The sequence below is a fragment of the Labrus mixtus genome, chromosome 8 (assembly GCF_963584025.1).
Source record: "Labrus mixtus chromosome 8, fLabMix1.1, whole genome shotgun sequence".
NCBI lineage: Eukaryota > Metazoa > Chordata > Actinopteri > Labriformes > Labridae > Labrus > Labrus mixtus.
The window spans coordinates 29,149,752-29,171,167 of NC_083619.1; the positions used below are offsets into that span (position 1 = coordinate 29,149,752).

The 21,416-nt window shown below is 42.5% G+C and overlaps 3 protein-coding genes and 1 pseudogene across 5 annotated transcripts in view; all 4 read right to left on the bottom strand.

Annotated features, from left to right (window-relative positions):
* Positions 1-224: 224 nt before the first annotated feature.
* LOC132978555 (tripartite motif-containing protein 16-like) lies at positions 225-4,539 on the bottom strand (annotated as a pseudogene).
* Positions 4,540-7,359: 2,820 nt separating this feature from the next.
* On the bottom strand, positions 7,360-9,561 carry LOC132979576 (tripartite motif-containing protein 16-like). Its single transcript, XM_061045483.1, has one exon. The coding sequence runs from the start codon at positions 9,438-9,440 to the stop codon at positions 7,767-7,769; it is 1,674 nt and encodes a 557-aa protein (XP_060901466.1). The 5' UTR covers positions 9,441-9,561; the 3' UTR covers positions 7,360-7,766.
* A 1,218-nt stretch (positions 9,562-10,779) lies between these two features.
* Positions 10,780-21,416, bottom strand: part of tmeff1a (transmembrane protein with EGF-like and two follistatin-like domains 1a) — an 89,876-nt gene continuing 79,239 nt past the window's right edge. For both annotated transcript variants that reach the window (XM_061043634.1, XM_061043633.1), the window contains exon 11: positions 10,780-11,636. The gene's annotated coding sequence lies outside the window, so the exon portion shown is untranslated. The remainder of the gene's footprint in view (positions 11,637-21,416) is intronic.
* Positions 12,407-20,329, bottom strand: ift57 (intraflagellar transport 57 homolog (Chlamydomonas)). Of its 2 annotated transcripts, XM_061043623.1 has the most exons (12): positions 20,094-20,329; positions 19,260-19,420; positions 18,846-19,020; positions 17,779-17,897; positions 17,442-17,532; positions 17,152-17,220; positions 16,167-16,289; positions 15,991-16,062; positions 15,775-15,906; positions 15,525-15,587; positions 13,757-13,823; positions 12,407-13,541 (listed from the first exon to the last, which is right to left on the bottom strand). In XM_061043623.1, the coding sequence occupies exons 2-12, from the start codon at positions 19,412-19,414 to the stop codon at positions 13,360-13,362; spliced, it is 1,248 nt and encodes a 415-aa protein (XP_060899606.1). In that variant the 5' UTR covers positions 19,415-19,420; positions 20,094-20,329; the 3' UTR covers positions 12,407-13,359. The 2 variants fall into 2 exon arrangements, with proteins under 2 accessions (XP_060899606.1, XP_060899605.1); XM_061043622.1 differs by lacking the exon at positions 20,094-20,329 and having other exon boundaries at positions 19,260-19,462.

The following is a 21,416-nucleotide window of genomic DNA, read 5'->3' on the forward strand; positions in this document are numbered from 1 at the left end:
AATGGACTTGTGAGAGGTTCTTCTTGTGAATGACCATCAGGAAATGTTGCTTATATCCCAACACATCTTCAGTTTTGTGCCTCGAAGTCACTGAATGTTTGGCCTTTGATCACAAAACACCCATAGCCGTGGCTGGAAACTTTCAAGCTGGTCAGACCTTGGTGTTTGGTGTGTACAGTGTGTCCATGGAGGGGAGGTTGGAGCCGATGACTCTCTCTGCAGTCTTATGACCCGTTGAAGCGAGTTCCTCTCAGCCAGTCAGGTGGTTCCTGAACCAAACGGTGATTCCACTGTTGAGGATGCTTTCAACGAGTCCTCTCTAGGCCTGGGTGAGGGGCTGACGTTTGAGCCTGGGTCTCCTTCAGCAGACTGATGAAGTAAAACCGCTGCTGTGCTTACTTCACTGTTTTAGCAGTGTTTTGAGCCCAGCTCAGGTCTTACCAAGGAATTTGTAGCTGTCAGCCCACTCCACCACAGTCCCCCTGATGGTGAGAGGCTGCAGAGGGGGGGCTTTCTTTCCCTCCTGAAGTCCAGAATGAACTCCTTTGTTTTGTCTATGTTGAGAACAAGGTCGTTGTCCTCTCCATAGACAGTGACTTTGTGGACCAGCTCCCTGTAAGAGGACTCATCCCTCCCTCTGATGAGGCCATGGATGGTCGTGTCGTTGGCATATTTCATGATGATGCTGTTATTGTACTGGGGGGAGACACATTCATATGTATACAGTGATAAGAGTTTTGGGCTGAGGCAGCAGCCCTGGGGGGTTCCTGTGCTGACTGTGAGCTCAGCAGAGACCTTTTTTCCCATCCTAACCACCTGTGGTCTGTCTATGAGGAAGTCCAGGATCCAGTTGCAGGTGGGTGTCGGTACTCCAAGGTCTGCCAGCTTCCCAGTCCGCTTCATTGGCGTAAAGGTGTTAAAGGCAGAGCTGTAATCCAAACAGAACAGGCCTGCGAATGTGTTATTGGTGTCCAGGTGTTCCAGTGTGGAGTGGCGTGCCAGGGCCACCGTGTCGTCCACTGATCTGTTGGTGCGGTAGGCAAACTGTTGGGGGTCTATGGTGTCTGGAACCACAGAGTTTATGGAATGTAATAAAGAATTGTCAATAACCCTTAGACATCCTTAGTGTCTATAAAATACAGAGTTCACTGTCAGATTATAAGTCATTTAATATTAAAGCTTTATGCCTTTAGAAATGGTCTGTATGTGTTTTTGTATGTGTAAAAACTGGAACAAGAACAGTTTCTTCCCCCAGGCTGTCACTCTGATGAACACTAAACAGTCAGAGTGTCAGACCTGTCACTGTGAAATAACTCTAAAACCAAACTGTCACTGTGAATGCACATATATACACACATATATTATTTAATTTAAATGATCAATCTATGCACACTTTTAATGAAAATACTATAAAACTCCTGTAAATTAACACACCTGTCACATGATTACATTTTTTTATTGTATTTATTATCATGTTTACTTCAGCATCTTTTGCACTACTCACCACTGCACTACTACCTTATTTAGTCTTGTACATATTAGTCTTGGCTTATTTTGTGTTTATTGTTGATATTTATTTGTACATAGAGAGCACAGTTCACCAAAGTAAAATCCCTTGTGTGTGTAAGCATACCTGGCCAATAAAGCTGATTCTGACGACATGATGAACTTATACAGGTAAAGTAGCAGTCAGGCACTCATCTATAATGAGAACATGGTAAACTGTCACAGCCCTGCTCTGCCTCTCAGTACTTTTTCATTCAGACTGCCTCTCTCTCACTCGACCTGTCAGCCACACCCACCTCACCAGCTCACCTGCTCTCTCAGCTGCAGTAATCAAGCCACTACATAAGCTGCTGCTCCACACTCACTCATGCCAGATCGTCATCGCATTCATGAATCCAGAGTTTTCCTTTTGGACTGAGCTCCCGGTACCGACCCTGCCTGCCTTGGACACACTCTCTCCGTCAAATCCCCGGTAATGACCTCAGCCTTCTGTCCCCGACCACAAGTTTTGTATGGAGTTAGATCTGTCTAAATATTCATGAATGCACACTGAAGAATTCACAAATGTATTTTGTGATTTATATATAAATGACTCTATCCACAAAACATTTTTTCAATTCACACATATCATTTTACATAAATGTAAAAGAAATCCACTAATAAAAAATAAGATTCACAAACCTATTTCTGATTCACACACAAATATTTATTGTTTTATATGTAATAGAAATCCACAAATATATGATATACATGTATATATTAAAAACACAATAAAGTCTGTTCAATGATTTCTCTTCATCCACACAATCAGTTTGTTTCAGCACAACCTCTTTATATCTAAGAAAAGAATCAATCATGTCCTCAATATTAAGATCATCACAGTGTTCAAATACCTCTCAGTACCTCATTATATCGACGACATTCTGTCTGACTAACTAATCACAGTCAATCTGATCAGAGGTTTCTTTACACAAAGTGTAGCAGCAAAATATATCTCATAAAGAAGAGAAGAAGTAGTAGTTTGGATTGTTTGAACTATTTTACCCTGAAATACACAAGTTTAATTTCAACTACAAAGAAATGACAACGAGGGATCCATTAAAAAAATAAAAACAGTGTTCTGGTGAACAAACGTCATCATGAGCAGAGATAGCCTCCACGGCTAAACAGACACAGGATGGAGCGCCACCTTAAAAAAAAGAAACTCAAAGTATGACAACAGATATTTAGACGTCGAAGTATCAAACCTATGTTTGATTGACAGGTGATCTGTGTGCAGTGAGAAACAACGATGAGCTCTCAGCTACAAACATGAAGACTAAAAATGAAATAACTTCTGTCTATTTCAGTTTACACAATTCAGCAGAGTCTCCATAAAAATAAACCCAAGTCCAGCATGTAGAGGCTGAGTGAATGTGGTCTGGACTCTGTGGAGGAGAGTCATGGTATCAGAGATGCTGTAGAAGGACAGAATACCTGCTCTGTGATCCAGGTACACTCCTACTCTGGAGGAATAAGGACCTGAGATAGAAGTGCTGACATTGTTGTACCAAAACTCATAACCGTATTCATCACAATCTAACGCCCAAGATTTGTCATTGTATCCAACCCTACATTCATCTGAGCTCCCTGCTCTGCTGATATTCTTATTAAACCAATACTCATCTCCACTCCACCTCCCAGTAACAACGACCCATCAGACTCTCTTTACTCAGGACCTGTTTATAATCAGTGAATCTGTCTGGGGGACTAGAATAAGATTGATGTTGTCTCATTACTGTTACTTTTCTGTTCCCATCAGATAATAACAGCCGTGTGTTTGCTGTGTTTGGATCCAGTGTGATGTCACATGAATATTTTAAGAACTCAGCTCTGGTCTTGGGCTCTGGTTCTGGTCCTGACAGTAAAACATCCACTTCAGTCACTGTCTGTGAGATGTTTGTCCATTTCTCTCTCAGGACGTCCTGTAGTTTATCTCTGACTTCTGACACAGCCGCTGTCACATCCTCAAAATACCTCAGAGGACGGATTGTGATGCTGGATGAGTGTGTAGATTCACTGAGTGGTGACAGTGAGGGGTAGTCGTGTAGAAACTGGTTGTGGTCCTGTGTGTGTGACAGCTTCTTCATCTCAGCATCTTTCCTCTTCAGCTCATTGATCTCCTGCTCCAGCTTCTCCTGAAGCTCTCTGACTCGACTCACTTCAGTTTGCTGCTGGGATCTGACCTGCTGCTTCACATCAGAGCGTCTTTTCTCCATGAGACGGATCAGCTCAGTGATGATCTTCTCACTGTTCCCCACTGTTTTATCAGCGGAGTGATTGATAGCCTCCACCTCCTGTTGGAGCAGCTTCACATCTTTCTCTCTGTCCTGGATTCTCTGCTGGATGTTTTGTCGACTCACCTCCAGCTCTCTCTGCTTCTCGCTCCTTTCTGCTGCAGCTGAGACTGTGTCGTGACCTTTGTGTTCATCCACAGAGCAGAGATAACAGATAGACTGCTGATCAGTGCGACAGAACATCTTCATCACCTCATCATGACGAGAGCAGATGTTCTCCTGGAGCTTCTTGGAGGGCTCCACCAGCTTGTGTTTCTTTAATGGAGGTACTTCAAAATGAGGCTGGAGGTGTTTCTCACAGTAAGAAGCCAGTCACTGCAGACAGGACTTACAGGCTTTTAGTTTTCTCCCGGTGCAGACATCACAGGCCACGTCTTCAGATCCAGCATAGCAGTGATCAGCAGGAGCAGCTTGGAGTCCAGTCTTCTTCAGCTCCTCCATTAAATCTGCTAACATTGTGTTTTTACTCAGGACTCGGTATGAAGTCCTGTCTGCACTGAGGGCAGCTGTAGACTGTCTTCTCATCCTCTGTATCCCAGTGGCTCTTAATACACTTCATGCAGTAGCTGTGTCCACAGGAAGTAGTCACCGGATCCTTCAGTAGATCCAGACAGATGGAACAGCAGAATTTCAGTGCAGCAAGCTGTGTTTGAGAGCAGGAAGAAGAAGAGGGAGGGGCGATTGAAGTAAGATTCATTCCAGGAAGAGGAGCAGCGCTGATGATTCCAACTTTGTTTCCTCGTTGACAAAGAAGCCCAGGTTAAAAGCTGCTCCGCATTTGTAAAACTAAAGAATGAAGTTGTAAATTACTATCTCCTATACAAGCTTCTCTGCACTGGTTATATATAAACTCTGAAATAGAAATTAAAATCCTTCTTCCCCTCTAATTTGTTCCATGTTGCTCGTCCTCCCTGCAACTCTTCCAGAAGTCTCTCTCGTTCACATAAATTTAGAAATCTTAAAGTCGGCTATGATATGCTCATAAGGAGCTAAAAGGGTTTTTAATAGTCCCAAAGAGATATGCAACTTTAGTTCAATGTGAAAAGTAAGAAAGTAGAGGACAAGGTCTGCGAGAGGAACACTAATGAATTATAATGTTCTGTACAAGGTTCATCTTGGAGCCCATGCAACAGAATCTGCATGGAAATCCGATAAAAAGCCATCATGGAAAATGGTGGAAGCCAAGCCTCATTTATTTTTCTACTCCTTTGTTGTTGTTTTCTTTGTTTTCCTTGTGTTATATGGGGACGAGTAAAAACATTTGGTACTGCCATGATAATGTAGTAGGTTAAATGTGCTACATATTAAGTTTTTATTTAAACAGGTACCCCGCCCCCCATTTTTGTAATATTTTATAAGCTATCCTAATTTCAATGACACATTCTCACCTGGTAATATTCTGCTCACCCAGTTGATGGCGCTATTATGCCACTGTGGATTCCCTAGAGCAGTGTTTTTCAACCTTTTTTGAGGCAGGCACACTTTTAATTTAAGAAAAATTCCACGGGACACCGCAAACCAAAAGTGTTACAAAATGACACATTACAGCCTAATACAGTACATGTAACCATAGTTTACATTTTAAATGTATTCATTCTCACTCAGTGTGAAACCTGGGCCTGTTTTCACGTACACAAAGCTGATATCCTGGCAGGAATTGAAGAAAGGCACACATGGAGCTCTTCCTCAACAGCTCTCAGTCTCTCTTTGTTTTTGTTTTTTATGGCCTTCATGCTTGAAAAGCTCAGCTCACATAGATATGTTGTGGAAAATGGGAACTATGTTGAAATAGCTGTTTGCCAGCAAGGGGAAGTCCTTGACAGCAGTCAACCAAAACCTTTCCAAAGGTAGATCAGCAAATTTACAAAGAAAGAGGTCAAACAATATAGCGACTAAATAACTCCCTACTTGAAGATCAGAGATTTAGTGACCGAATTCAACGAGCTTTAGAAAGTTATCTGCAGGATAATGACGATGGAGAGGTAACACCTGTTGTACTACGGGAAGCAGCGTAAGCATGGAGAAAGCGTGGAGAAATAATATATTTGGCAACCTAGGATCAATAGATCTAGGGAGCGAAAGTATCTTTAGGGATGAACCCTGTTTTCAAGGTAACTGTCCTCATAAACCACCTTCATCTGTACATACAGAGAATCCAAAAGAATAAAGGCTCATGATGGGGGGGAGAAATATTTATGTTTATGTTTATTTTATGCATAGCTAATACACATCTTATATATTAAAATGTGGTTATTGAATTAATATGAATAATTATCCATAAATAATTATGAATATAAATTAGCAACATTATTAACTTAATTAATAAAAACCTAGGGCACCACTCTGATATCAGAGAACAATAACCAAATATCACAAATTCAGTCTCGAATTAATAAATTAAATACTAATATTATTAATAATTAAAAACCTGTATTTAATAAATTGAAGGCGTGAAATCCGTACACAAAGCCCTCGCAGCCAGCTTATATCACAATTCAAATTCACCAGTGATCACAAACTTCTCTTTCATTTCATTTCATTTGTTTTATTTAATTCTTTTTATGACCTACAATGTAGAGAAATACTTTTTTTAAACTGCTCTTTAAATTAATAGAGATGGCATCCACCCAAATCCTCAAGGCAACCACGTGCTAGCCTCAAACATTTTCTATGCCATCACCTCCACGAGATGCACATGACGAATTAACCCTTCTGCACACCTGGACACTAGTGACCGGAACTCTCTCTCCTTACCACTGCCATCGTCCAGATGGCTCCCTAGCTCCATCTACTGGTGTATGAAGCCACTTCTTTCCACTGAAATTAGACAGGATCTAGATTCTCAGGTGAGCCCTACTATCAACACTCTCTGCTCCAGTATTTAGCATCCCTGTACTCATCACCAGTGTCCGTAAGCACTGCCAGTTCCTCCCCAGCACAAGTTTTTGTAGCCAGGATAACTTAGTTCTAATTAAACCAAAACCATTGCCATCTGCTAGTGGGCCCTCCTGTGACTCTGAGCAAGTTTTATTTAACCCACAGACTTTTAAGTCAAGAAATGGCTTCGGTTTTATGCATTTAAATATTAGAAGTCTTTGTGCTCAGTTTAAATTAGATCATCTGAAAAATTATATATAAATGACTCTATCCAAAAAAATATTTTTCAATTCACACATATCATTTTACATAAATGTGAAAGAAATCCACTAATAAAAAAATAAGATTCACAAATGTAGTTATGATTCACACAAATATTTATTGTTTTTTATATTTGTAATAGAAATCCACAAATATATGATAAACATATATTTTAAAAACACAATAAAGTCTGTTCAATGATTTCTCTTCATCCACACAATCAGTTTGTTTCAGCACAACCTCTTTATATCTAAGAAAAGAATCAATCATGTCCTCAATATTAAGATCATCACAGTGTTCAAATACCTCACTGTACCTCATTATATTGACAACATTCGGTCTGACTAACTAATCACGGTCAATCTGATCAGAGGTTTCATTACACAAAGTGCAGCAACAACATATATCTCAAAGAAGAGAAGTAGTAGTTTGGATTGTTTTAACTATTTTACCCTGAAATACACAAAGTTTAATTCCAACTACAACAAAATGACAACAAGGGATCCATTAAAAAAATAAAAACAGTGTTCAGGTGAACAAATGTCATCATGAGCAGAGATAGCCTCCACGGCTAAACAGACACAGGAAAGAGCACCACCTTGAAAAAAACAACTCAAAGCATGATGAGAGATTTCGACGTCAAAGTACCGCCCCTAATGTTTGGTTGACAGGTGATCTGTGTGCTGTGAGGGACAACGATGAGCTCTCAGCTACAAACATGAAGACTAAATACGTTTAAGAGATTAAACACAGACTTGAAGCCTCTGTCCCTGAAATGACTTCTGTCTATTTCAGTTTACACAACTCAGCAGTGGATCCAGAGGAATAAAACCCAAGTCCTGCATGTAGAGGCTGAGTGAATGTGGTCTGGACTCTGTGGAGGAGAGTCCTGGTTTTAGAGATGCTGTAGATGGACAGAATACCTGCTCTGTGATCCAGGTACACTCCTACTCTGGAGGACTGAGGACCTGAGACAGGAGTCCTGACTTTGTTGTGCCAAAAGTTGTAAATGGTGTTGTCACAAAATAACATCCAAGATTTGTCATTGAATCCAAACAAACATTTATCTGAGCTCCCTGCTCTGCTGATATTTTTGTATGCGACTGCTACAAAAACTCTTCCTCCTCTCCACTCCACCTCCCAGTAACAACGTCTAGTCAGACTCTCTTTACTCAGGACCTGAAAACATCCAGTGAATCTGTCTGGGTGACTAGAATAAGACTGTTGTTCACTCATTAATGTTACTCTTCTGTTCCAATCAGATAATACCAGATATGTGTATGCTGTGTTTGGATCCAGTGTGATGTCACGTGAATATTTGAAGAGCTCAGCTCTGGTCATTTGTTCTGGTTCTGACAGTAAAACATCCACTTCAGTCACTGTCTGTGAGATGTTTGTCCAATTCTCTCTCAGGACGTCCTGTAATTTATCTCTGACTGCTGACACAGCTGCTGTCACATCCTCAAAGTACCTCAGAGGACGGATCTTGATGCTGGATGAGTGTGTAGATTCACTGAGTGGTGACAGTGAGGGGTAGTCGTGTAGAAACTGGTTGTGATCTTCTGTGTGTGAGAGCTTCTTCATCTCAGTGTCTCTCCTCTTCAGCTCAGTGATCTCCTGCTCCAGCTTCTCCTGAAGCTCTCTGACTCGACTCACTTCAGTTTGCTGCTGGGATCTGACCTGCTGCTTCACATCAGAGCGTCTTTTCTCCATGAGACGGATCAGCTCAGTGAAGATCTTCTCACTGTTCCCCACTGCTTCATCAGCGGAGCCATTGATAGCCTCCACCTGATGTTGGAGCAGCTTCACATCTTTCTCTCTGTCCTGGATTCTCTGCTGGATGTTTTGTCGACTCACCTCAAGCTCTCTCTGCTTCTCGGTCCTTTCTGCTGCAGCTGAGACTGTGTCATGACCTTTATGTTTGTTCATTAAACAGAGATAACAGATAGACTGCTGATCAGTACGGCAGAATATCTTCATTACCTCATCATGATGAGAGCAGACGTTCTCCTGGAGCTTCTTGGAGGGCTCCACCAGCTTATGTTTCTTTAATGGATCTGCTTCAAAATGAGGCTGGAGGTGTTTCTCGCAGTAAGAAGCCGGACACTGCAGACAGGACTTACAGGCTTTCAGTTTTCTCCCGATGCAGACATCACAGGCCACATCTTGAGATCCAGCATAGCAGTGATCAGCAGGAGCAGCTTGGAGTCCAGTCTTCTTCAGCTCCTCCATTAAATCTGCTAACATGGTGTTCTTCCTCAGGACAGGCCTCGGTATGAAGACCTGTCTGCACTGAGGGCAGCTGTAGACTCTCTTCTCATCCTCTGTATCCCAGTGGCTTTTAATACACTTCATGCAGTAGCTGTGTCCACAGGAAGCAGTCACAGGATCCTTCAGGAGATCCAGACAGATGGTACAGCAGATTGTCTCTCGGTCCAGTTGGTTTCCTCGCTGAGCCATTTCTCCTCTCAGTGATGGTGACGGTCAAACAGTTCCTTTTTCACTGGATAGAAACACAGTCAGAGCTCTGATGGACAACAACCGTCTGCTCTTGTTGACTTGCTGCAGTGAAAGAGGTTTTTCAGCTCCAGTTATTCACAGTATATAGTTCACACCCATCGTCATACTTGAAGTCTCATGACCGGGAGGGAAGAGAGGAATGTTTTCCCCAGGTGGAGTTCAGGTTTGACTGCATTCCTCAAAGAGCAGCTTTGTACAAGAGACAGGGTGTGTCTCATAAACAACAAAGAGTAATAATAGTAGGACTTGAGCGAGCACACTGTTTGCTGTTTGATTCATTTATCAAGACAAATGATGATTATGAAAACATTTTAAAAAAGGAAAACAGAGAAATACATAAACAGAGGGTTTCCATGACAGCCCTCACATAAGTCGGCAGAGTTTAAAGCATTTGACCAATCACAGACTTTGACAGGGCTTCTGACAGCAGAGCTGCATTTTTACCAACTCAGAGCAAACTTAAATATTGACTAATAATAAAAGTTTAACATCTTATCCTGGATTACAAAACAATGCATCAACAAGGGACCAGTGGCTCGTGGTTACCCTGGAGACAGCTGAGGATCCCGGACATCATAGATGTAACCATCCTCAGACCTGACATGGCCCTGACATCGGGGGAGTCTACGCAAGTGGTCTTGATCAAGCATACCAGCCCATGGGAAGACCGATTGTCAGAGGCAGGGATGGAAGGCCTAATGTGAGCCTGTGGAAGTGGGTTGTTGTTGATTCGAAGGCCTCTTGGGATTTGTTGGCTGCGAAGTAGGAGAGCCATCAGGAACATCCTGGAAGCAGCTAAGAAAGCTTCCTGATGGCTCTGGTTGCAGTGGTCTCTGAATTTTGTGACCATCTTGTATTTATTATATATCTTTTCTACAAGTGTTTGATAACTGAATTTGAGGGTTCAACACAATAAGTGTGAAATACTGTATCTATCTCTACAGATCGAACATAGATCCAAGAAATATATATGCCGATATGAGATTTTTCTTCTCCCTGACATCAGTGTCAGCCTCAAAAAATCCCATATTGGTCGGTCCCTAATTCAATCCCTTCAGGAGCTCGTTGTGAGGCCGCCAAAGTGAGTATACCAGCCACCAAACTATCAAACATACGGTTCAAGCTGACTACTTAATTCAACATGAGATTATTTTAGTTTTGATGTCTTCAGTGTTAATCTACGATTTAAAAAGAAAACAGAAAAATCAGGACTTGGCAAAATGTGTCAGAACCAAAAGAAGATTACTGCTGTGGCTTGAAGCAGCACTTAAACTCTTTATTTAAAATAATGACTATTAACTACATTATAACTTTCAGTGGTTTGACTTCATTAACCATGATTCACTTCTTCACAAACTGAGTTGCAGTTATCAGGAGGAGGGCGCCCTCTTGTGTTGAGAAGCTGCTACTGCGACATTCACGGCAGGAAGACGTGTAAACACTTCCCTGAACCTTCTGTCAGATTCACACGACATCAGTAAAAACAGATTTGAATATTTGTTCTATCACACTGTTTCAGTTTGATCCCAGGAGTCACAGCCTGATACACTGATGCTGCATTCAAGTCACATGGAGAAAAATCAGACATGAGACAAATATTCTTCCCATGAGCTCTCAGGTTGTAAAAAGTCTGAGTGAAGGTGAGAATCGAGGCTGTAGGTTCAAATGTGTGTGAATTGTTGAATTCTGAGTGAACAACAAGAAATACTAAATGTAAAGAATCCGATTTGAAATCTTACACTGGTTGTAAAAGCTGTCACTCAGCGTGTTGCTCGCTGTCTCTGCAGTAGTGTCACATTTGGTTTCCTGGTGTCTCTGTTGGGTGCTTCCTGTTTACAACATGTAACACGGATGAAAGATTTCATATCAACACATTTGACAAGTTTAACTTAGGGCTGTCAGCATTAAGTCATAAATCCTGATTAATTAAGGTCTAAAATTAATACATTGCTAATTTTTCATCGTGATTATTCTCATGCTATTTTGTCCCTTCAGGCTCTCCGTAGATAGTGGTCCTCAGTGTCTCCCTGTAGTCTCAGTGATGTAAAAGAAGGACACTGCTGCATCTTTGAATGTCTCATTTCACTTTAACAAACTCTCAGACAGCTCAGCTGACGAGTCCAAAGTAATATCCACCTTATGACATCACAGATTGACCTTATGACATCACACATTGACCTTATGGCATCACACATTGACCTTATGTTACCGTTCCTTTGAGCTGGTTGACCTCAGTTTGGGATCCCTAACCACTTCCTGTTTCTGTGCTTAACATGTCCTAACCTTCACTCTACCAGAAGCTCCTTACTTTATTTCAAAATAAAAGCACACAGCAACCAAAGTATTCTCAACGCAAGACAGTACAAAAATTGAGAGTAGTGTTAGTTCAGACATCACGCTCTATTATAATGCCTCATCAGCTGATGGCCAGCTGATTTGCTTGGAAGCATCCTATTGGCTAATAGTTCTTAAGCCGCCTTATTTAAACTGTTCTAGCTGCCTACTCTTTGCTGCTCCCTCTGCATCCCTCCTCCACCCAAGCTCCTCCTTTGATGCTGTTCTGACTTAATCCTCGTCATACTGTTGTCATTGACGCCTGCTCTGTTTGGGTTTTTGCTGCTTCTCTCCCTGCCTTAGGCTTTCCTTGTGTGCACGGGAAGGACAGGAATGTGTGCTGTTCCTGGTTACGCTTTTCATGGAAGCCGCCAAATATAAAGAACTGCAAATAAAGTATCAGTTCTTGACAAAGTGGTCCTGAATGAAATTCTATTTATTTTCAAATGTGAAATAATGGAATTTGAAACATTTTATAACGACATGAGACCTCACCTAGCTGAGCCAATGTGCTCAAAGAAGAAAATATTTAAAATGTCGACTTTGATTGGACGACTTCTCAAGACAGAAACTATTCTTTGCAACAACATTTATTCGACCTTCATAACGACAAAAATACAGAGAAAAAATAATTTACTAAGAATTGAAGGCAAGGAATAAATAAGAAACATTCAGGACGAGTCAAATCCATGAAATGTTCAAATGTTAACATCTTTACAAGTTCATGTTCATGGACAGGACAGCGTGCGAACAATGTTTGTTAAATATAGCACAGGTTTGAAACCGTGTGACGAGGCTGGGTTCCGTTTTTAAATTTGATTCTCGCCTGTTAAAAGGTTCCAAAGTTAAGATGCTCAACACTTCAAAGTTCAGGTGAGAGAGGAAGGAGACAGGTGGAGGGAGAAGGGCCCCTGTGTTCAGGTATTCCATAAGAGAAGGGCCCCTGTGTTTAGGTATACAAGCGAGAAGGGCCCCTGTGTTCAGGTATTCCATAAGAGAAGGGCCCCTGTGTTTAGGTATACCAGCGAGAAGGGCCCCTGTGTTCAGGTATTCCATAAGAGAAGGGCCCCTGTGTTTAGGTATACAAGCGAGAAGGGCCCCTGTGTTCAGGTATTCCATAAGAGAAGGGCCCCTGTGTTTAGGTATACCAGCGAGAAGGGCCCCTGTGTTCAGGTATTCCATAAGAGAAGGGCCCCAGTGTGCAGGTATACCAGCGAGAGGGACCCCTGTGTTCAGGTATTCCATAAGAGAAGGGCCCCTGTGTTTAGGTATACCAGCGAGAAGGGCCCCTGTGTGCAGGTATTCCATAAGAAGGGCCCCTGTGTGCAGGTATAACAGCGAGAAGGGCCCCTGTGTGCAGGTATTCCATAAGAGAAGGGCCCCTGCGTGCAGGTATAACAGCGAGAAGGGCCCCTGTGTGCAGGTATTCCATAAGAGAAGGGCCCCTGTGTGCAGGTATTCCATAAGAGAAGGGCCCCTCTGTGCAGGTATTCCATAAGAGAAGGGCCCCTCTGTGCAGGTATACCTATGAGAAGGCCCCTGTGGCGGGTTCGGGGATGTTGGTGGCGTGCATGTCGCGCGTCATGTTGGACTTCTCTCTGAGTTTGGCTTGCAGCAGCGTGTGCTCGACGACGCCGATCCGCACGTCCATCTGAACGATCTCCTGCTTCAGCTTGGTCAGACTCTGCTTGATCTTCACCACCGGAGCTGAAGGACCGACACACACACACACACACACACACACACACACGCACACACACACACGCACACGCACACGCACGCACGCACGCACGCACGCACGCACGCACGCACGCACGCACGCACGCACGCACACACGCACACGCACACGCACACACGCAGCAGTCAGGATTAAATACACACAGCCCACTACAGTCACGCAGAGAATCAGTCGTCATTTTTACCTCCGTCCGACATGCTGCTGCCTTTCTCCTCCATCTCCTGCTTCACCTTCTCCAGCTCGTCGCTGATCTGAAACACACACAGATTAAAATGAGAACAACAACAGCACAGAGCACACTGCATCAGTACCTGCTGAGCCTGATGAGCCGCTCTCCTGCTTTGGTCTCTCTGTCATCACGTTATGTATTCTGTAGCCAAATCGTTCTGTGCAGGTTTTTTTAAAAACAAAAAGTTTTGTGCGTTGTTTTTTTTTGTAGGAAAAAGTCTAAAGAGGAGGTGATAACTGTTGCTGCTGTGACGTTGCGTGACCAGGCGCTGTCTCCTGTCTGCAGCGCTGCTCTCACACTGCTCTGTAGCGTGAACGTTTGTTTCTGTCTCTGATTGTCGCGGCGTTGTTGTTAACAAAATAATAAATAAGTATAAGTCACAGTTACAATAATCCTTTTCCTCGTTTCACACGGATTGTTTTGCTGCAGATTTTACAAACTGCATCGTCTAAATTAGCTGGTTCTCATTTTTCATTTGACTGAAAGCTGAAATGTTCCCAAAGAGGAGAAGTTGCATTCGATTTAGGCAACAGTGCAGTCGCCTTTCTGTCCGTCTGAACAGGATGTGAGGTGACTACACGTGCGGTTTTGACGGTTGCCACCTTGCTCTGCTGTTGGCTCGTTTTTTGCGGTTCCAGCAACAGCCTAAGTGCAGTAAAACCAAAGGTGCTACTTTGAGTTCAGAACTCTGAAAGACTCAGTAAATCCTGGATGAACTGAACCTGCGGATGTTTAGGAGTTCCTGTTGCTCCTCTCTGGCTGCAGGTAAACTTAACAGGTGTGCACAACAAACAGACTGCCATCAGCCTTACTGCTAATTTCCTCTAATCCCTCTGTCCCAGCTGTCAGAGGGACTCGCGGAAATAGCTGCTGTGGAAACCTCTGAATCTCTCAGACGGGGAGCGCTCTGCACCACTGGGTCCGAGCGCAGCCATGAGCAGCTTTTCACACATCACGGGAGAACTACAAGATCACGCGGGAATAAAGAGAAAAAAACGTGCAAACAACATGTTGCTTTGTCTTTCTGAGGATGATTTGTTGTTCACTCTGTGCCTGTTTTTACATCATGTTGATAAAGTGATAAAAAAAAATATGATTGTGAGTCCGTATATGTGTTTTATTTTGAAATTGACCAGACGCTCTGTGCGTTTCCTTGTCTCACTTCCTGTATGGGTCGTTCTATTCTATCCAGCTTGACGCGTGATTGCTTTTAAAGAGGTCATATTCTGCCCTTTTTGGGGTTCATATATTTAATCTATGTTCCTACTTTTGTATGTTCACAATACTGCTGTACACAGTACTGCTCCTCCTTGCTCCCTCTCCACTCTGAGTCCGTCAGCTACGCTCTGTTGAGCCCACACTGTTAGACCCCACGTGGGCCATGTCTGCTCTGATTGGTCTGCCGATCCGCTCTGTCGTTATTGGTCAGTTGCTCAGCACGCTTCTCGGAAATTTCAACATGAGCTGCAGGGCCACAACGAGCCAATGGGCTTAGATCAATGATCTCACACTGACAATGACGCCGCACTGACAAAATTTTTTCGAGGAGGGCTAGAACCGAGCGTTACATGCAGCTAATGCTACAGCTAACAGGAGGACGTAGGAGAAGCCGCGTTTCCACGGACTTAAGTTTGTCTGAAAGCTTTTAAATCTTTATGTAAGCAGCTCTTTGATCTCAATGGGAGTAATCTGGATAATTAAAGGTTGAATAAAAAAAACTGACCTCTGCCAGGACTCTGGTCCTCTCAGTCACTCCTCCGCTGGCCTGCTGGTAGCGCTCCTTAGCCTGGTGAAGAGCACAGCTTTGTAACCACACGTGAGAGAGGTGGCAGCAGCAGTTTGAAATCTAAAAGTACCTCAGGACAGATCATTTATTCCCCTCTTTTCTAACATTCCTCAAACCTCCAGTAGGTGTCATGTATCCGTTACAGTCCCCACATTGGAAGAGTTGAAGCTGTTGCTTTTGTGTTTACCTCGCTGAGTTTGGCCTGAGCGCTGCGGTACTCCTGGATCAGATGCTCCAGCTGGTTGTTGATGTATTTCTCTCTGCTGCCCACCTTCTCTAGAGTCTTACCGATGTCCTCCTGCAGTTTGTCCAGGTAGCTCTGCAGAGACGGAGGACGACACACCGGGTCAGTTAAACATCTCGTCACTGCTCTCGTGGTTGAATATAAGGTCAGTGAACGCACCTTGGTGTCCTTGAGCGAGGACTTGATCCCGTCTCTGTGTTGATGCATCTGGTCCACGTGGATCCTCCAGTCCTGCAGATCGACACACAAAGCAAAGCGTCTCAAGATAACACCGATAAAGATTGATTGGTGATGGAGGGGAGTCGGTGATTGTTTAATAATACTCATTTGTCAACCTTGTTGTCGGTCCTGACGGTGACTTTGAGTTGCGGCAGGACTCTCTCCACCTCCAGGCTCCACTCTGCTGCATCCACCGTCGACTCCAGAATCTCGTCCGGTTTGGAGGACGCGTCAGCTTCCTGTTTGAGAACGAACAACACAACGTTTCTCACGATAAAGTGTCACAGATGTACGGACCTTTGTACGATTATGAACCAGTGACACTTCTTCTGTGTTCAAGGGAACATTTCTAAGATGAGAGATTAGCTGCATGAACATTTAGTTAAATAAATAATGAATGACTATTTGAGTATTTGAAAATCATGACCCATCTCTCGTGCTCAAAAGGTCCAACTGACAAAATGTCAAGCTGTCAAACAATTCACATTTTTAAATCGCGATTAATCTCATGTTTGAAATTACATTTACAGATAAAAATTGTTTCGGCTTTTATTTTGTATCTTTGAGCTGAGAGTACTGTACTTGCTGTGTGCTTTTAATTTGAAATAAAGTAAGGCCCTTCCTGTAGAGTGAAGGTTAGGACATGAAGTTAAGCACAGAAACAGGAAGTGGTTAGGGATCCCAAAGTGAGGTCAAACAGCTCAAAGGAAGGTGTGATGTCATAAGGTCAATGTGTGATGTCATAAGGTCAGTGTGTGATGTCATAAGGTCAATGTGTGGTGTCATACGGTCAATGTGTGATGTCATACGGTCAATGTGTGATGTCATCAGGTGGATATTACTGTCTGAGAGTTTGTTAAAGTGAAATGAGACATTCAAAGATGCAGCAGTGTTCTTCTTTTACATCACTGAGACTACAGGGAGACACTGAGGACCACTATCTACGGAGAGCCTGAAGGGACAAAATAACATGAGATTAATCATGATTAAAGAAAATGTAAGCGTCTATTTCAGCCCTTTATTAAACGTGATGAACTAGTTAGCGCTGACCGGCCACGTTTTAAATCATTTGAAGCTCTTCATGTTTTTAGGAGAACTCACAGTGTGAGTGGTTCTTAACTTCAGAGCCTCCAGGTCCATCACGTTCTCCTCGTCCTCATCAGGCTCCTCCTGAGATGACACACACACACACACACACTTTAAAAGATATTTCACCACTCATTGTATTCTCCCAGCTCGCTTCAAACTGTTTTATAACTGATTCCTTGTAATGATTCGGTTAAATCGATAAAATGGAGAAAGATAAACAGGTTTTACATTCATCTGGATTTTAAGAGGTTAAAGGTCAGCAGTGACACTAAGATATGGAGGAGCAGGACTACTGGACTCACGATCATCTCCTCCTCCACTCTGCTGAGTGTGAGCTCCGCGTCGTCCTCCATTACTGACTCTTCTTCTGTGGTTTCTGTCGGGTAGTTTGGCCTGGAGCAAAGACAAAAGCAGAACACATTCAGCTTGTGGTTAAGTGTTGTTCCCCTCTCTCTCTACTATCCTATCTCTAAATTAAAGGCACGAAAAGCCCCAAAAAATAAACCTTTAAAATAAATGTATGGATGAGAGACGTTCAGAGACGTGGGTAAGGAGAGCGAGGAGACACGACAGCGTAACAACGAGCACCTTTTGTTAGACGCACAGAGAAAAGAGACAGGAGGAGAAGTGTTCCGGTACCTTCTGAAGGAGAACCCTCTCCTGCTCAGAGCTTTGTCAGCCAGCTGGTCCAACACGAAGCAGACGTATTCTCCCGATCCCGACTTCAGTTTGGAGGGCGGGAAGTCCACCTTAACGCCCTGAACACACACACAGTGACGAGTCCAATCAGACACAAACAAAGCAATCGGTGCAAACTCAACAAGAACTCTGCAGCAGAACAACGTCAGCGCCCACATCTGAAAGGAAGAAACATGTTGCAGCTCGAGAAGCTCGGCTGCTCATGATGTTGCTAAACATGTTGGTTAGCTAAACATGCTGTCCTTGTGACTCCACTGTCACTGGAAATCGCTCCTACCGAAGGCCATAACTCTGTACAACAGCTCACCTCATGCGAGCAGAGAACTGTCATCATGATAATATCTGTCTCTCCATACTGTAATCTGTTCTGCACATGTTAAATTTACAAATTATCCCTGCACTCAAGTTCACTTCATTTGTCTGTCTACTCGCTTTTATATTGTATAGTTTCTGCTGATAACATGTCTACACTCCTGCACTTTAACTTATGTCAATACTGTCCATTTACAACTCTGTTTTTGAACATTTACATTTAATCTTTCATATTTAAGACTAGTAATGTTTAGTTAAATCCTGGTTGTGTATATTCACATTCTTAGTTTTGATATTTTTAGTACTTATTTACTTTGTATTTAATATTATATTGTGTTTAAATTTGCTAACATTGTGTTTTTTACTCATATTGTGTGTTGGATAACCTGCTGCTGTAACGCCATAATTTCCCAGTTTGGGATCAATAAAGTAATTCTATTCTATTCTATATAAAAGCAGATGCAGACATGCTCAAATCTTTGAGTTCAAAATGTTAAAAATCAGCTGCAGATACTTTCATTCAAAGCACAAATGTAGCACATTGTTATTATTTACTATGTTACAGTAATTAATTGTAATAAAAATCATAATAAAATCTGACAAAGAGCCGTAAAAAGACATCAAAATAAACAGGCAGGTTATAAAATCATAAGCAGATATTGAGACAACAGATTTGAGGGTTTCACGTGACTCACGAACGCCCGGAGCTCTGCCAGGATGTTGGACACGGTGGCGTTGGGTTCGTCGTACTCCTGCGGCTCGGTGAACGGCCTCCCCGCTGCGTTGATGAGCCACGCTGAGATGATGGTGAACATGTAGAACTGCTCGCCTGGGTTCAACCCCAGATACGGACTGGAGACAAAGTAATGTCTGACGGAGAGAAACAGAGGAGGGTCATAAAGAGTAGGGCAGAGGTAATGAATATTATGACTAATGGTCTAACAGGAACACTGTAGAGGCCTTCAGAGTAGTGGAGGCAAGATTTTAAGGTTTATAGTTTGTTTTTATTCAAAGATTTAAGGTTAGGGTTTGTGAATAACTGCTGGACTCTACACTGGGCCTGTCAGCATTACTGCGTCCTGTGTTCATGAGGACTCACCTGGACTCACCTGGACAGGTTCTTCATGTTGTGTTTGGTCAGAACTTCATCCTCGTAGTTTAACACCTTTAACTTCTCCATCAGAGCCTCCATCTTCACAAACACCTGGTGAGCTGCACCTGGCCCGCGCTCCTCTTCGTCTCCTCTTCTCACCTCGTCCCCCATTAAGAACTGTTTAAATCAAACCCAACACGATGCTAACTGCTGTTTGTTAAGAACTGTTTAAATCAAACCCAACACGATGCTAACTGCTGTTTGTTTAGAACTGTTTAAATCAAACCCAACACGATGCTAACTGCTGTTTGTTAAGAACTGTTTAAATCAAACCCAACACGATGCTAACTGCTGTTTGTTTAGAACTGTTTAAATCAAACCCAACAGGATGCTAACTGCTGTTTGTTAAGAACTGTTTAAATCAAACCCAACACGATGCTAACTGCTGTTTGTTAAGAACTGTTTAAATCAAACCCAACACGATGCTAACTGCTGTTTGTTAAGAACTGTTTAAATCAAACCCAACACGATGCTAACTGCTGTTTGTTAAGAACTGTTTAAATCAAACCTAACACGATGCTAACTGCTGTTTGTTAAGAACTGTTTAAATCAAACCCAACAGGATGCTAACTGCTGTTTGTTAAGAACTGTTTAAATCAAACCCAACAGGATGCTAACTGCTGTTTGTTAAGAACTGTTTAAATCAAACCCAACAGGATGCTAACTGCTGTTTGGTAAGAACTGTTTAAATCAAACCCAACACGATGCTAACTGCTGTTTGTTAAGAACTGTTTAAATCAAACCCAACACGATGCTAACTGCTGTTTGTTAAGAACTGTTTAAATCAAACCCAACACGATGCTAACTGCTGTTTGTTTAGCTTCCTCTCGGTTGTTAGGGGCAACCGAGTGCTAGGTTGCTAACGGCAACAGCGAACGAAATAATGCTTAAAACTTAAATTAAGCACTTTCTCAAAAACTTTTTAAAGTACGCGGGTTAAAACAGTACCAACAACTGTATATAACACCTCAGAAACGAGCTCCAAACACTTAAATCGTCTAATTTTCAGCGCCGTTAGAACCAGTGTCGTCTGTTTTCGGTTTCCGTCAGTCTTCTTCTTCTTCGTTTTTGTTTAATGGCAGTTCATACGCGTTTAAGGTGTATCAGCGCCACCTTCCGAGCTGGAGTGTGGGCCAGCATTACCTTTTTATATTTTATATTTTACATTTTTAAATTCTATATTATATATTGTAATATCTTCTTATTCTGTATTATTTAAGTTGTTGCTAGTTCTGCTTTATTTCCTTGTTAATTGTTTAGCACCAATACACCAAGTCAAATTCCTTGTATGTGTAAATGTACTTGGCAATAAACCCCGATTCTGATTCTGAAGATATTTGATGTTAATTGGAGTCTATAAAACTGATAATTAATCCAAACTGAACTTTTTTATTATTATCTAATTTTACTTGCATGTTTGATCACTTGTAAAACATATGTTTCAAGGTACACAGCAGGTGGCCCACTAAAGGTAAATATTGTCCTTTCTTTTTAACTCAACTTTATTTGTCTGATGGCTTCAGTTACCTTACAGAATATATATATTTTTGTAATCTCTATACTGCTAATCAAACACATGTATCAAACGATGCCCCCTTGTGGCGCAGGAGGCATTACAGGGAGAAGGTGTTTGTTTGGTCTGCAGGCTTTCTCCCTGCCTGCGTGTGAGCTCACAGGCCGGGCTCCCCTGTGACTGCGTTTGATTGACAGGCCTGATGCACGGACGACGACGCTGAGCGAGCCGCAGAGCTGCTTCACCGACAGCTCCTGCTCACCACCACCACTCAAAGAAACAGAGTACGGAGGAGTTGGAGGGAATCACAAATGTAAAAAAGAATAATCAGACATTATGTACTCTCTTTCTTCAGATGTTGCATGTTAAATCTCTTTCTGTCTGGTGTTTTGTATTGTGGCCATTTCCATGCTGGTTTGTTGAAACCGCTGACTGTAAATAAAGATGGACAACCCGTCTCCACCTCCTCCTTTTGTACAAGTGAAGCTAAAATCTCCCCTGTGACAGGTGCTTACATATAGCATATTTGCAGAGCTGGGCACACATCCTTTAATCTGCATCTCATTCAGAGGGCTTTGTGTTTCTTTGCAAATTACTCTC

What these genes read in the sequence shown, in the direction of transcription:
- LOC132979576 (XM_061045483.1), bottom strand. Translation starts at nt 9,440, where the DNA reads ATGGCTCAGCGAGGAAACCAACTGGACCGAGAGACAATCTGCTGTACC.
- ift57 (XM_061043623.1), bottom strand. Translation starts at nt 19,414, where the DNA reads ATGGGGGACGAGGTGAGAAGAGGAGACGAAGAGGAGCGCGGGCCAGGT. An exon ending in AGAGGGTTCTCCTTCAGAAG is followed by an intron (nt 17,533 to 17,778) that starts GTACCGGAACAC and finishes TCTTTGCTCCAG; the next exon opens with GCCAAACTACCCGACAGAAA. An exon ending in CTCAGGCCAAACTCAGCGAG is followed by an intron (nt 15,588 to 15,774) that starts GTAAACACAAAA and finishes GCTCTTCACCAG; the next exon opens with GCTAAGGAGCGCTACCAGCA.